The sequence below is a fragment of the Schistocerca serialis genome, chromosome 2 (genome assembly GCF_023864345.2).
Source record: "Schistocerca serialis cubense isolate TAMUIC-IGC-003099 chromosome 2, iqSchSeri2.2, whole genome shotgun sequence".
Lineage (NCBI taxonomy): Eukaryota > Metazoa > Arthropoda > Insecta > Orthoptera > Acrididae > Schistocerca > Schistocerca serialis.
In genome coordinates, this window is record NC_064639.1 from 864,213,363 (window position 1) to 864,227,079 (window position 13,717).

Below are 13,717 nucleotides of genomic sequence, written 5' to 3' on the forward strand. Positions count from 1 at the left end.
TGCCTGAACCAATTGCAAGAACGGAGTGGCAGTGCATAATACCTCCGCACCTACCTGGTCCACCGAGGTACATGTGTCTAAGAAGTTTAGTAACTGATTACAGCTACTTTAGAGGCACTGTGTTCAGTATTCTTTCGAATATTAATAGGTTTTGTATTCAAATGCTGTGAACCATTAATGTCATACATTTTTTTTTTCATCATATGTATTTGTGATGTTTTTGAGTGTTGTGATTCGACTTGCAAATAAGTGTAAATGTGTTTCACTCTCAAATTTGTTTGATGTATGTCTAGTGTATATAAGTTTGCACATCTGATGGCTCTGCCATGGCTGGCCATGACAGAGAAAGGTTACTGCTTATGTTTATAGCTACCACAAATTACACTCAATTTTTTGTGGTGAATTTTACATCCTTTGGCTCCTGAGCCATGGCACAAGTCTTCCCCCAGGAGAACACATGTGCATCACCCAGTTTTTTAATTTTCTTGGAGAACATACTCTGCTGAAAAAATTGTAAAATCTTCACGAATAAGATCATTCTACTGACAAGTGAGGCGACAGGTAGTTTCTAATTGTAAGAGTATATGATAAATTCAAACCAAGTGAAACACATGTGCATCATAAAGGGTGTCCAAACAGTTTACATCTACATAGATTCTTTGCAATCCACCGTACGGCAAGTGGTGCAGGGTACCCGATACCACTACTAGTCATTTCCTTCTGTGTTCCACTCGCAAATGCAGCAAGGGAAAAATGAAAATCTACATGCCCCCATATAAGCCCCAATTTCTTATATCTTATCTATCTGGTCCTTATGCGCAATGTATGCTGGAGACAGCAGAATCATTCTGCAGCCAGCTTCAAATGGTAATTCTCTAAATTTTCCCAATAGCGTTCTTTGAAAAAAAATGTCACCTTCCCTTGAGGGATTTCCATTTGATTTCCTGACGCATGTCCAAAACGTGTGTGTTGCTCATACCCACCAGCAACGAGTTTAGCAGGCCACTTCTGAATTGCTTTGATGTCTTCCTTTAATCCGCCCTTGTACAGATCCCAAACACTTACAGTACTCAAGAATACGTCACACTAATGTCCTATATGCAGTCTCCTTTACAGATGAACCACACTTTCCCAGAATTTTCCTGAGAAACCGAAGCTGACCATTCACTTTCCCTTACACAATCCTCACATGCTTGTTCTATTTCATATCACATCAATACACAAAAACACAGTCCCCCCCCCTTCCATCAACAAAGCAAGCATGTACTACTCTCGAATGCAGAAAGGTGCTGAATGGCATCCAGCAATAGACTGTCCAAAGCATCTTGCACCTTTTATTGCAATTCTGCCATGTTTCTTGCAGATTCTGGATAATGAGTAAGTTCCCACTTCATCATGTTCCACAAGTGTCCAAATGGTGAAAGGTCTGGGGATCTCACCAGCCAGGGAAATTGTACACCACCATGCTTCACAGCAGCCATATGTAGACATGCACTGCCCTGGGAAAAAAGCACATTGCCTTTATGTTGAAGAACTGCAGTAGCATGACCATAACAGCCTGTGCAATGTAGCAGGCACTGGTTACTTTACCATGTAGAAACACCAAATGTAGCCCCAAGTTGTAACTGATGTCACTAACCCCTCCCCCAATGGAAGCCGAGGATGGGACAAGTGTCATGGGCGAATGCATAACAGAATAGGCAGTTCATCAGGCCTATGCCATACACGTATATATGTAAATCAATCACATATACACAGAACTTACTCTCAGTGCCTTTCTACTCTCCAGTCAACACTTTCAGGATGCCAGATTGGCCATGATTGGCAGTGTCCTGGTGTCAGTGGTAGCCTGGGAACATTTGCACACATTCTTATTCCTGCCGCAAGAAAACATTTCCCAATGGTCCCTGATGACACAGCAGGTGCAAAATATTACCAGATTTCGTCCCTGAATGATGTTATCAGCCACCATTGCTCACACAGTCTGTATACCTCAATGTGTATCTGTACTGCACGTGTCCAGAATCTGCTCTACAGTTTGGGAATGTTCCACAAGCACACAGCTGAAAACATTGATTCACCACAGAGGGTAAAGCATAAGTGTGCTCCTTGAATTTCAAATCCTCCCCTTTCCTCTCTCAATACAATCCAATAGCAGCTTTAAGTATTCCCATCAGGTGTAACAAACAAAGAGTGCTTGTTGGAGTATATATTACTGTAATTTGCTGACAACAAACTTAGACTAGAATTTGTAACTGATTAGCTACCCCCTCTGGAATCTGAAGAGGTTGTGTCTTTCGTTAACAGAAGCTGATAATATGTATTGTATATCTTGTTTCTTACCTATATGAGATCCCTTGAACCATTTGAAATATCATATGATGGAGTAAGATTCTTGACCTACAATTTGTGAAGTGTTAGTTGTCCTTCTCACATATGTAGAAAGCGGGTATGTCATCTAGTACAGCTGCCTGTGTGGACCCAAACGTTGCACCCTGATCTGTCTTTTTGTGGTACTTGTAGCCGGTACTGAATGCAAATGTCTGTGGTCATCTCCTGATGCAACATCATTGCGTAGTTCAACATATGATGTGTATACATCCTAATCTATATAGGAGTAGCTCGGCTTCAATACAGCACATATAAGGCTAGTCATGGTCATTGGTTATTAAGCAACACCAAGAAAAACTCATAAAAGTTGGCTTCTTTTACAAGGTCTGTTCAAAAAATTCTGGAACATTCATCATTTCGCACCAACGGTGGAGCAAAATGCGGATGGCATCTGTGCACATGTCGGTGTTTAATGTGTAACGGCCAGAAGTTCCACTGTTGTATGGCTGTTAAGTTATTGTTCATTGCTGTAATGGGTAGAACAATGTTGCACAGATTGCGAATTTCGAGATGGCAGAGTTAGAGGAGAAATGTATCTGCATTAAATTTTGTGTGCAACCCAAGAAAAACTTTATAGACACACACCAAATGATGCCAGAAGCCAACGGCAATAAGTGCTTTGGCCATACTTGTGTTATGAATGGTTCGAACGTTTTAAAAATGGTTGGATGGAAGTTAAAGACAACTCGTTCAGGATGCCCTTTGACATCTACTGCTCATCGACACGTCAACGAAATTGTGCATGCCAATCGAACACTGACTGTCCAAAGCGTTGCAGAAAAAAGTAACTTTTCACCTGGATCATGTCATAAAATCCTAACACAGCGTTTTGGAATGCATCGTTTTGCTGCCAAGTTCGTCCCACAGCTCAATCTGTGACGAGCTTTTGGATCGTGCAAATGATAATGAGATGTTCTTTAAGAGAATTGTAACTGGTGATGAGATGTAGGTCTACGGTTATGCGAGGTTTAGTCTCCACAATGGATTGGGAAAGGTTCTCCAAGACCAATAAAGGCTTCTCAGGTCAGGTCAAATGTCAAAACCATACTGATACTTTTTGTTTTTGCTTTGAAGGATTAGTTCATCTCGAATTCGTACCACAGGGACAAACTGTTAATTGATGGTACTACCGAGACGTGTTGTGATACCTGCGAGAAAATGTGAGAAGGAAACGGCCAGAAATGTGGCGAGACGATTCATCGCTCTTGTATTACAATAACACAACCGTACAGTCATTGCTGTTGATGCTTGACTATTGCACAGAAAATGAAATCACTGTGCTGCCTCATTCTCTGTACTCTCCAGACCTGGCCCCTGCAGACTTCTTTTTAATTTCCGAAGTTGAACACCTCACTGAAAGGACAAAGCTTTACAACGATAGACAAGATAAAAGAAAATTCGTAGACGGCACTTCGCAGGATCCTGCAAGAGGTGTACCTAGACTGCTTCCGGAAGAGGAATCTGCCTTGGCAATAGGGTACACTGCTTCCGGAGGAGGAATCAGCATTGGGAATAGTGTATCAATTGAGGAGGAGAGTATTTTGAAGGAGACCATGCACAATAAGTACAAGGAAAGGGTAGAAAAATTTTGCAGACAAAGTTCCGAAATTTTTTGAACAGATCTCTTATCCCATGTTGCTATGTCTGGGACCACTTCACATACGTGACAGTGCATTCAGAATGGCATCACAAACATATGCTATGCACTGTAATGAAAAAACAGTGTGAACAGGACCGCAGCTACTGATAGCTTCTGTTTACATAATTCATTCAATCCAAGCACTTTGTAATTTGATAAAACATTTTGTTAGTTCCATGTTGATATTGTCGTATGTGGTGGCACCGATACTCCCTTTCATCTGATAAATACCATTTCGAGTGGCCGCCCTAGGTACTGCCTACACTGAGGTTGACCCCTCACCCAAGGCCGAGTGTAGCAATTTATTTTTGCCTGAGTTGTTAACCATTCTTCTTTCAAAGAAGCACCATGAGTGGTGAATTTTGAGTAAAAGTTGTGCAGTTCTTCACTAATGTAGTTCCAAACCCCATAGCATCTCTCATTTCACCAGCTTTCGATGGCCCTTAACAATTACGTTCTTTCATTGAAAAATTCTGTAGTTAGTAGCAAAATACTTAGGTAATGAAATTTGGGTAGTAACCATATGGTAAAATACTCCCCTCTTTGCATGCTGTCATTCTCCAAAACCTCTAACGGATATCTCAAACCATTTATGAAATATGTGGAATAATGTGGATATGTCATCTTGGCTTTATCGCTGGCGCAGCGCAATCACAGGCGTGTGTTACGTCAGATCAGTTGTCACAAGATTGGTGACAGATAGAGAACTCCACCCAAGTCTAAAGAAAATTTCAATATGTTAGCTAAATTTCATACATAGCAACATATTATGTAACATGTGCCAAATGCAAAATCATAATGACCCCTATTTTGCATTGAAAACTTTTTTGAATATCACGCAGTGCCTTACTTCCACGTAAATATCACAATAACTATGACCTTTAACAAAATGATGAGCACATCATCACAAACCTGACACATAAAGCTACAGGTAAAGCAAAAATGATTTTTTTTTACCAAATAGTTTCTGTAAAATCATTTGGTAAGGACTGTAGGGTGTGCACCTCGAGTCTGTCATTGCCAACTGGCCAAAGGTGGCAGACACTTGTTGGTCTCCCATTCCGAGCAAATGAGTGAACTCACATAGCGCTCTGGATGAAAATTGGATGGGTCAGTTGGTAGGACATGTTCTGAGGCATCAAGGGATAACCGATTTAGTATTGGATGGCAGCGTGGAGGGTAAAAATCATAGAGGGAGCAAGAGATGAATACACTAAGCAGATTCAGAAGGATGTAGGTTGCAGTAGGTACTGGGAGATGAAGAAGCTTGCACAGGATAGAGTAGCATGGAAAGCTGCATCAAACCAGTCTCTGGACTGAAGACCACAACACAAGAGCAAAAACACAAGTGTTAGGTTGCTAGTGTTACACTCATGAAAATATGCAGTAACTTTGTGGGACTCAACTTGTTCATGATCTTAAGCAGGTGACTTGTTTCATTCTCTACAGTACTTACTTATTGTCAGATGCATTCTTCTTCATTCTTTTGCAGCAATAACAACTTACGTCAGTATGGTTCTTGATGTTCAATGGGTTTGTGGGAAGGTACAACTTAAGCGTAAGATTTCCAGTATCCTGCTGCATAAGAGTTGATGCAGCAATGAGTCAACACTATACTTACCTCACATGATGGTCGGGATGTTGAGGGACCACTTTGCACCACAGCTGGTGAAGACTTGACTGAAAGGCACACTACATCTGTGTCTTCCGCTGGGGCACAATCTGATGTGGGGTCTTGTGTTACACAGGCCTCTCCCGGGGATGATGTGTGAGCCACAGGCTCCGACTGTCTTGAGGCACTCCTCCCTAACTCCTCTTGTTGAACTGCAGTACCACTTGCAGACAAACGCAATACTGTACTGCTCGATGGTGACTGTTCTGTAGCTCCAATTGCATGAATACTATCAATACCCTGAACACTGTCTGATCTGTGTGGCAGTGATGACACTTCAGTTATATGTCCATTAAAGGGGTCTGACTGTTGTAGAGGCACCTGAACCACTGGGGAAACTCCTGCACTACTCATATCACTAATGTCATGTGGTGTCCGCACACGCAATCTGGCTACCATAGGTTCTGCATTACCACTGCTTCCTTGGCCATCCCTCGTTCTTCTTGCTGAATGGAAATATTCATCCTCAGTACCAATGGCCACACTACGCATGGGGGGCATGTTGGTGGTCTGATATCCACTGCCGCTCAGCTGCTGAAAGACAAAAGACTATGTCAAATATCCAAATATATATTCTCTAAAAATGGTTTGGTAAAGTACGCTATCTGCTGAAAAGTACGTGGACACTTATTAGTAAACATTTATATGGGGTGTTCTTATCACTCACATTTAATGGTGGATTGATTCTGTTAGGGACGCTTTCATTGAGGTGCCTGAATATCTGTAGAGGAATGGCAGCCTATTCCTTCTCAAGAGCCAAAACCACATAAGGTAGTGACCCTGCGGTTGAGAACAAAGTTGATGTTCCAACTCATTCCAAAGATGTGCCATTGACCTCAGGTCAGGACTTCAGGTCAGGACTTCAGGTCAGGACTTCAGGTCAGGACTTCAGGTCAGGACTTCAGGTCAGGACTTCAGGTCAGGACTTCAGGTCAGGACTTCAGGTCAGGACTTCAGGTCAGGACTTCAGGTCAGGACTTCAGGTCAGGACTTCAGGTCAGGACTTCAGGTCAGGACTTCAGGTCAGGACTTCAGGTCAGGACTTCAGGTCAGGACTTCAGGTCAGGACTTCAGGTCAGGACTTCAGGTCAGGACTTCAGGTCAGGACTTCAGGTCAGGACTTCAGGTCAGGACTTCAGGTCAGGACTTCAGGTCAGGACTTCAGGTCAGGACTTCAGGTCAGGACTTCAGGTCAGGACTTCAGGTCAGGACTTCAGGTCAGGACTTCAGGTCAGGACTTCAGGTCAGGACTTCAGGTCAGGACTTCAGGTCAGGACTTCAGGTCAGGACTTCAGGTCAGGACTTCAGGTCAGGACTTCAGGTCAGGACTTCAGGTCAGGACTTCAGGTCAGGACTTCAGGTCAGGACTTCAGGTCAGGACTTCAGGTCAGGACTTCAGGTCAGGACTTCAGGTCAGGACTTCAGGTCAGGACTTCAGGTCAGGACTTCAGGTCAGGACTTCAGGTAGGTCAGTTCATTTCAGGAATGATATTTTCCAAAAACCATTGCCCCACAGACACTGCTTTATGACAGGGTGCACATTCATGCTGATAAAATCAGTCATCATCTCCAACTATTCCTTTATTGTACTCAGTACAAAATGCTATAAAATGTGTTCCTACCTTTTTGCATGTAGTGTTTTCTTAGGCACAATAAAGGACTCACACACTATCTACAAAAAACGACCCTGTATTGTAATATCACCTCCGCCATACTTCACTGTTGGCACTACACATAATGGCATATAATGTTCTCCAGACATTGGCAAAACCTAAACCATTCCATCAGATTGCCACGTGGTATAGTGTGATTCGTCGCTCCAAATCACTCATTTCCAGTCATTTAATGTCCAGTGGTATCACTCTACACACCACTTTCAAGCGTTGCTTAGTAGTGGCTACAGAAATAAGTGGCTTATGAACAGCTGCTGTATTATTGTACCCCATTCTTACCAACTTCGAACACATTGTGCTAGCTCGACTACTGGAGGTACTAGTGATTTCTTCTGCTGATTTCAGGTGATTTTTTACAATCACCCTTTGCAATGCTCATCAATCCTTGTTTGTCATCACACGAGGTTTGACAGGTCTTGGTTTAGCTGTGATTGTTACTTGGTGTTTCCACTTCACAATATTACCACAAACTGTCTACTTGGACAGCAGGGTTGCAATGTTCCTGATGGACTTCTTACTCACATGGCTATCCCATGTTTGAAGTCACTGAGCTCTTTGTATCAACCCATTCTGCTGTTACTGCACCTTTACTGATAAAACAATAATCCCTGCCTCCTTTTATACTGACATATTTGCCTCTTGTGATATCTAGCTGTAAATTTCACCTGCCGCAGGTGTGTCCAGATACCTTTGATCAGATAGCGTAGTTGGGTTGCATAAAAAACTAGGAAAGGTATGCAAATATTAGATGTCAGGGGATTCTTATAATGAAGTGACAAATTACTCTACATGCATATATACACTTCTACATCTACAGCTTCAATTTTATTTTGCAAACTACCTTACCGTAATAGGTCCTCTCTAATTCCATTCACAAATTGTGCATGGACAGAATTATTGCTGGTAAGCTTCTGTGAATTTCGAACTCATTTCTCTAATATTTAATATCATGGTAATTTTGTAAGGTGTGTGTGTGGGGGGGGTAACATAGCTTTACCCTTCTTGAAACATACCAGATTTTGAAAGTAGTCTCTCAATGACACACGATGCTGTGTCATCTACATTGAATAAGCACCTCTGTGACACACTAGCGCTCATTAAATGATTGGTGACAAAACATCCACAGCACTTTCTCGATACTTCTCAGTCTACGTCATCAATCTCAGGCAATAAGCATTCCAGAAAGATGAACAACACAGAGGAAGAGTGCTGCAAAAGACTTCCTCTGTGAGTTGTAATGACATAGTACATTCAAGACATGAACACACATTAACTATACGCACATTGGAGAGATGAAGGCACAACATAATTTTCTTTCTTTGATTTATCAATTTGACAAATAATTCAGTTTTTAAGTATCTCAATGTATACACAAACATTGTGTAAATGTAGTGCCATCAGGTAGTGGTCAAGGGAACTACTTGTTTAGAGGCTTTTATATTATTTTCTGTGCAATGTTGTAAATTTATTACTTTTATGATATATTTTCTTAAAGGCTCAAATAACATGCAAACAACAGAATGTATAGTATGAAACAAAATATACATATAAACAATTCTGTTAATGTAACTCTTCAGGCTTTCCCGGCGATCTAATGACATCTTGGGTTGTCGGGTGTTCTGCCGGATATCAGCGTCGTACTTGCACGATATTTCGGTCACGTAGCTCGAGACCTTCATCAGGTGCGACCTGAGACTGCTCCTCGAGTGGACCTGGTCCAGTATTTATGCCTATGGCCTTCCCCCTCCACCAACGGCTGCAGGCGCTTCCTCTGTGGTCCGCGCCCATTCCCTGTGACCTGCTGGAGCGTTGCTGCTCCGTTTTCCGTCCGCTGCGGTTCTAGGTGTTCTCTCTGCGGTCCGCGCCCACCAAACCCGCTCCTGGGGGTTTCATCTACGGTCTGGGGTACCAGGCGTTCCCCCTGCGGTCCGCGCCCGCTCACCACGACCTGTTGGAGCGTTGCCGCTCCGTTTTTCGTCTGCTGTGGCTCTGGATGTTCCCTCTGCGGTCCGCGCCCACCAGTCCCACTTCTGGGGGCTCGTTTACCATCTCCATGTCTCTGGTTCTTCTCCAGCTGGCCCCGTTGCTCCTTTAACAATTCCAGAGCCGGATCCCTGGCTCTGCTTAGCTGGTACCCTGTGTCACGATTCATAATATCGTCAGCCATTTTAATCTCAATCGATTCTCTTATAACACTGTCCCAAAATCTGGGTGTTTGTGCTAGAATCTTGGTATCCTCATATGAGGATACCAAGATTCTAGCACAAACACCCAGATCCTCATATGAGGATACCAAGATTCTAGCACAAACACCCAGATTTTGGGACAGTGTTATAAGAGAATCGATTGAGATTAAAATGGCTGACGATATTATGAATCGTGACACAGGGTACCATCTAAGCAGAGCCTGGGATCCGGCTCTGGAATTGTTAAAGGAGCAACGGGGCCAGCTGGAGAAGAACCAGAGACATGGAGATGGTAAACGAGCCCCCAGAAGTGGGACTGGTGGGCGCGGACCGCAGAGGGAACATCCAGAGCCACAGCAGACGAAAAACGGAGCGGCAACGCTCCAACAGGTCGTGGTGAGCGGGCGCGGACCGCAGGGGGAACGCCTGGTACCCCAGACCGTAGATGAAACCCCCAGGAGCGGGTTTGGTGGGCGCGGACCGCAGAGAGAACACCTAGAACCGCAGCGGACGGAAAACGGAGCAGCAACGCTCCAGCAGGTCACAGGGAATGGGCGCGGACCACAGAGGAAGCGCCTGCAGCCGTTGGTGGAGGGGGAAGGCCATAGGCATAAATACTGGACCAGGTCCACTCGAGGAGCAGTCTCAGGTCGCACCTGATGAAGGTCTCGAGCTACGTGACCGAAATATCGTGCAAGTACGACGCTGATATCCGGCAGAACACCCGACAACCCAAGATGTCAATTCTGTTAATGTCTCAAAGAAAACTGCACTGGTTATTTGAGGTTATTTTGTTGATACAAGAGATGAGCAGTAGTAGTGTGTAGTGGAAAGTGAGGGTTGCAGTATGCATAAATACAGCTGCGTACACTTGCAGTGCTTTGAGAAAGTACATGACTCAACACATACATAATGGCAATCTAGCAACATGTCAGCATAATAAATCTATCACAATGGATTATTTAACAAGAAAGCACCACTGAGATCCTGAGGAAGAATGTTAGAGAAAGACAATATGCCACTAAATTCATAATGTCTACTGTAATACATATATCAGCTAAGTTAAAGAACATTGTGTTAAATGTGGCTTCTCAATTACTCTTTCCGAATTTTTTTATATCAATTCACTGAAAGTCTGTTCAATGGAACTTCCCCCTTTTTTTGTTGATCATGTTTCCTACAACCTACAATCATAAAACCACAGTAGTCATTACTTGAAACAGGAAGATAAATTTGATACAGTAACTGTATTTGACACTAAAGTTCTTTGAAAATCTTTAATAAAATTTCTAAAGTCTTATACTAACTGCATAGTATCATTTATGTTAATCCCAAAGCTTTTTTAGATTAGATCAGATTTACTTTCATTCCAACTGATCTACAGTGAGTTGGTCCTCCAGGATGTAGAACCTATCAGAAAAACAATAATACATGATAAATATTTGCAACCAAAACAAATAAGCTAATGTACCTTCCACAGGTCCCAAGCGGAATGATTGTCTTTTTTATGAGCATTATATGTAAGGATCATTTTACAACAAACATTTACTAAGATTGCACTAATGCACTGAATTTAAAATTTAATAAAAATGTTCCTTTATTTATAATGTGGTAAACATATAATAGAACAACTACAATACTTACTTACAATGAACCAATGAACACATTACTGCAGAAGTTAGATTGTACTTTTTTTACACACACACACACACACACACACACACACACACACACACACACACACAAATCAACTGGTTCTACTGGGAAATTCATCAATGGAGTAGAAGGAGTTAGCCACCAATAAATCCTTTAGGCTTCTCTTAAACTTAATTTCATTGGTTGTTAAGCTTTTAATGGCTGCTGGCAAGTTATTGAAACTGTGTGTTCCTGAATAATGCACACCTTTTTGTACAAGAGTAAGTGACTTTAAATCCTTGTGAAGATTATTCTCATTTCTAATACTGATTCCATGAACTGAGCTGTTGGTTCAAAAAAGTGATAATTTTTAATGACAAACTTTATTAAGGAGTAAATATATTGAGAAGAAGTAGTTAGTATATCTAGTTCTCTAAACAGGCCTCTTCAGGATGTTCTTGAGTTGCGCATCATTAACAACATGTGAATGGGTGTGTGCCTGTCTACTTATTATTATCATTCCATATTGTTCTTTCGTAGTTCAGTTCTATAAGATATTATCTCATTGACAATGCCTACATTAAATTTCCACTTATTGTCAATGTTTTATTTGTTTTTAATGTGAATTTCACAATGATGTATGTAGAAGTACAATACAATTACCATGTGTACATAACCTTTATTGTTGTAACATGGTATTGGATACATGGGGACTTCACTACTTATGACATAAAATATTACATAATAAAATTTCACTATGAGCAATTGTATTGTGCACACATGTTTCTGTTGTACATACTTTTTCAGTAATAAAGTGTGTGTTAACTGCATTTATTAGTATTCTGTGAGCATTCTGAACGGAACTCACTCCGAACAGGCCTTCGAAGACTCAATGGTACTGACTGACCGCCATGTCATCATCCTCAGCCACTAGATGTGGGTATGGAGAGGCATGTGGACAGCACCCCACTCTACATACCTTTGTCAGTTTTCGTGACTGGAGCTGTTACTTCCCAGTCAAATAGCTCATTTGACCTCAAAAGGGCTCAGTCCACTCTTCATGACCCCATTAAAACCACTACAGTGGTGACCCTTCAACGAATAGCAGCAGCTACAATTTTAACACATGTACTTCAGCACATTGTGTTCGCTTTGACAATGGAGCCATTCCACGATTACACTCTTTTTGAACTATATGAACAAAATGGTGACTTTCAAAATGATTCGTATAATGTTTTCTTCCATCCGAGCCAGTCTACGATTAGTGAAACAGGGAAGTGACATTCTGCTATGGCATCACAGCCACATTATATAAATTTTTACCCTGAATATGTGGAAACAGACACTGTAAAGTGCACAAAAAGTATAAAATTTTAGGGATAGATGAACTGTATAAGGGATACCTGAGTTGCAACAATAAATGTAATCTCTAAATGGAAAAGTACCATCAAAGAACAAGTTAATTTTATGCAGAGATTTGAATATTGACTCCCTATCTGAATCAAAACATAAAACGGAACTAGAGAGCTTATTCATAATGTATGGTTTAACTAACACAATTAAAAACTATACGAGAATAAGTATGAACACTCAAACTGCAGTTGATTACATAATTACAAATATTCAGTCTGGCAGATATAATTGCCTTATAGAAGAAACATCGGATCACAACTCACAGTAATAATAAAAGAAGTAGGGAAATTAGAGTCACTCAGCATTATCCCTTACAGAGACATGAGAAGTTCTAACATAACATACCTAAAGATATAACTACATAATGAAAAGTGGCCAGAAATATACTTATCTAATAGTGTTAATGATAAATATAACAGTTTCCTAGATACATATTTAAAAATAATTGAAGAGTGCTTGCCAACCAAAACTAAACTAATAAAGAAAAAGTGAGGAAATCTGCCATGGCTAACAAAAGGTCTATTAGTATCCTGTCAAAGTTGAAACTTCTTCATGTAATTTGGAAAGCTCCAGATAGACTTATTAATTTTGTTGAATATTATAGAGCCTATAAAAAGATATACAATAAAACTTTAATAACTAAAAAAACTGTGCAATGGAAATGTTATTACACAAGCTCCCAAAAAAGTCAGAAGTACTTGGAAGATAATAAACAGAGAAACATAAAAGTCATCAGGAAATAACAATAAAAGCTTAAGCCTAAAAATCAATATTGTTGTAACAGAAGATCCAATAATCATTAGCCACACTTTCAACCAATATTTTAACAGCATCTTCCAACAACTTACAAACGGTAACAATAGTGATTCTCTGCAAGGCCAAAAACTAGTTGAGAATAAACAAAAGTCACCCATTAACTCATGTTACCTGTATCCGGCAACAACAAGAGATAAGAAAAATAACAGAGAAACTAAAAAGAAAAGCATCCACAGACATAAATGGCCTGTCAAATAAAATTTTGAACCTAACTACTTGGGAAATTGCTAAACCCCTCTGTCACTTAGTCAACTCATGTCTCGAAAAAGGAATCTTCCCGCACAAAATGAAG

General features: G+C 41.1%; 1 protein-coding gene across 2 annotated transcripts in view; it reads right to left on the reverse strand.

Annotated features, from left to right (window-relative positions):
* LOC126458171 (mucin-17-like) overlaps positions 1-13,717 on the reverse strand; it is a 309,041-nt gene that overhangs the window by 149,184 nt on the left and 146,140 nt on the right. The window contains exon 3 of one of the 2 annotated variants that reach the window (XM_050095041.1): positions 5,652-6,233. In XM_050095041.1, the coding sequence (XP_049950998.1) occupies positions 5,652-6,233 (582 nt within the window). Of the gene's footprint in view, positions 1-5,651; positions 6,237-13,717 lie in introns of both variants that reach the window. The other variant, XM_050095040.1, reaches the window with a different exon arrangement.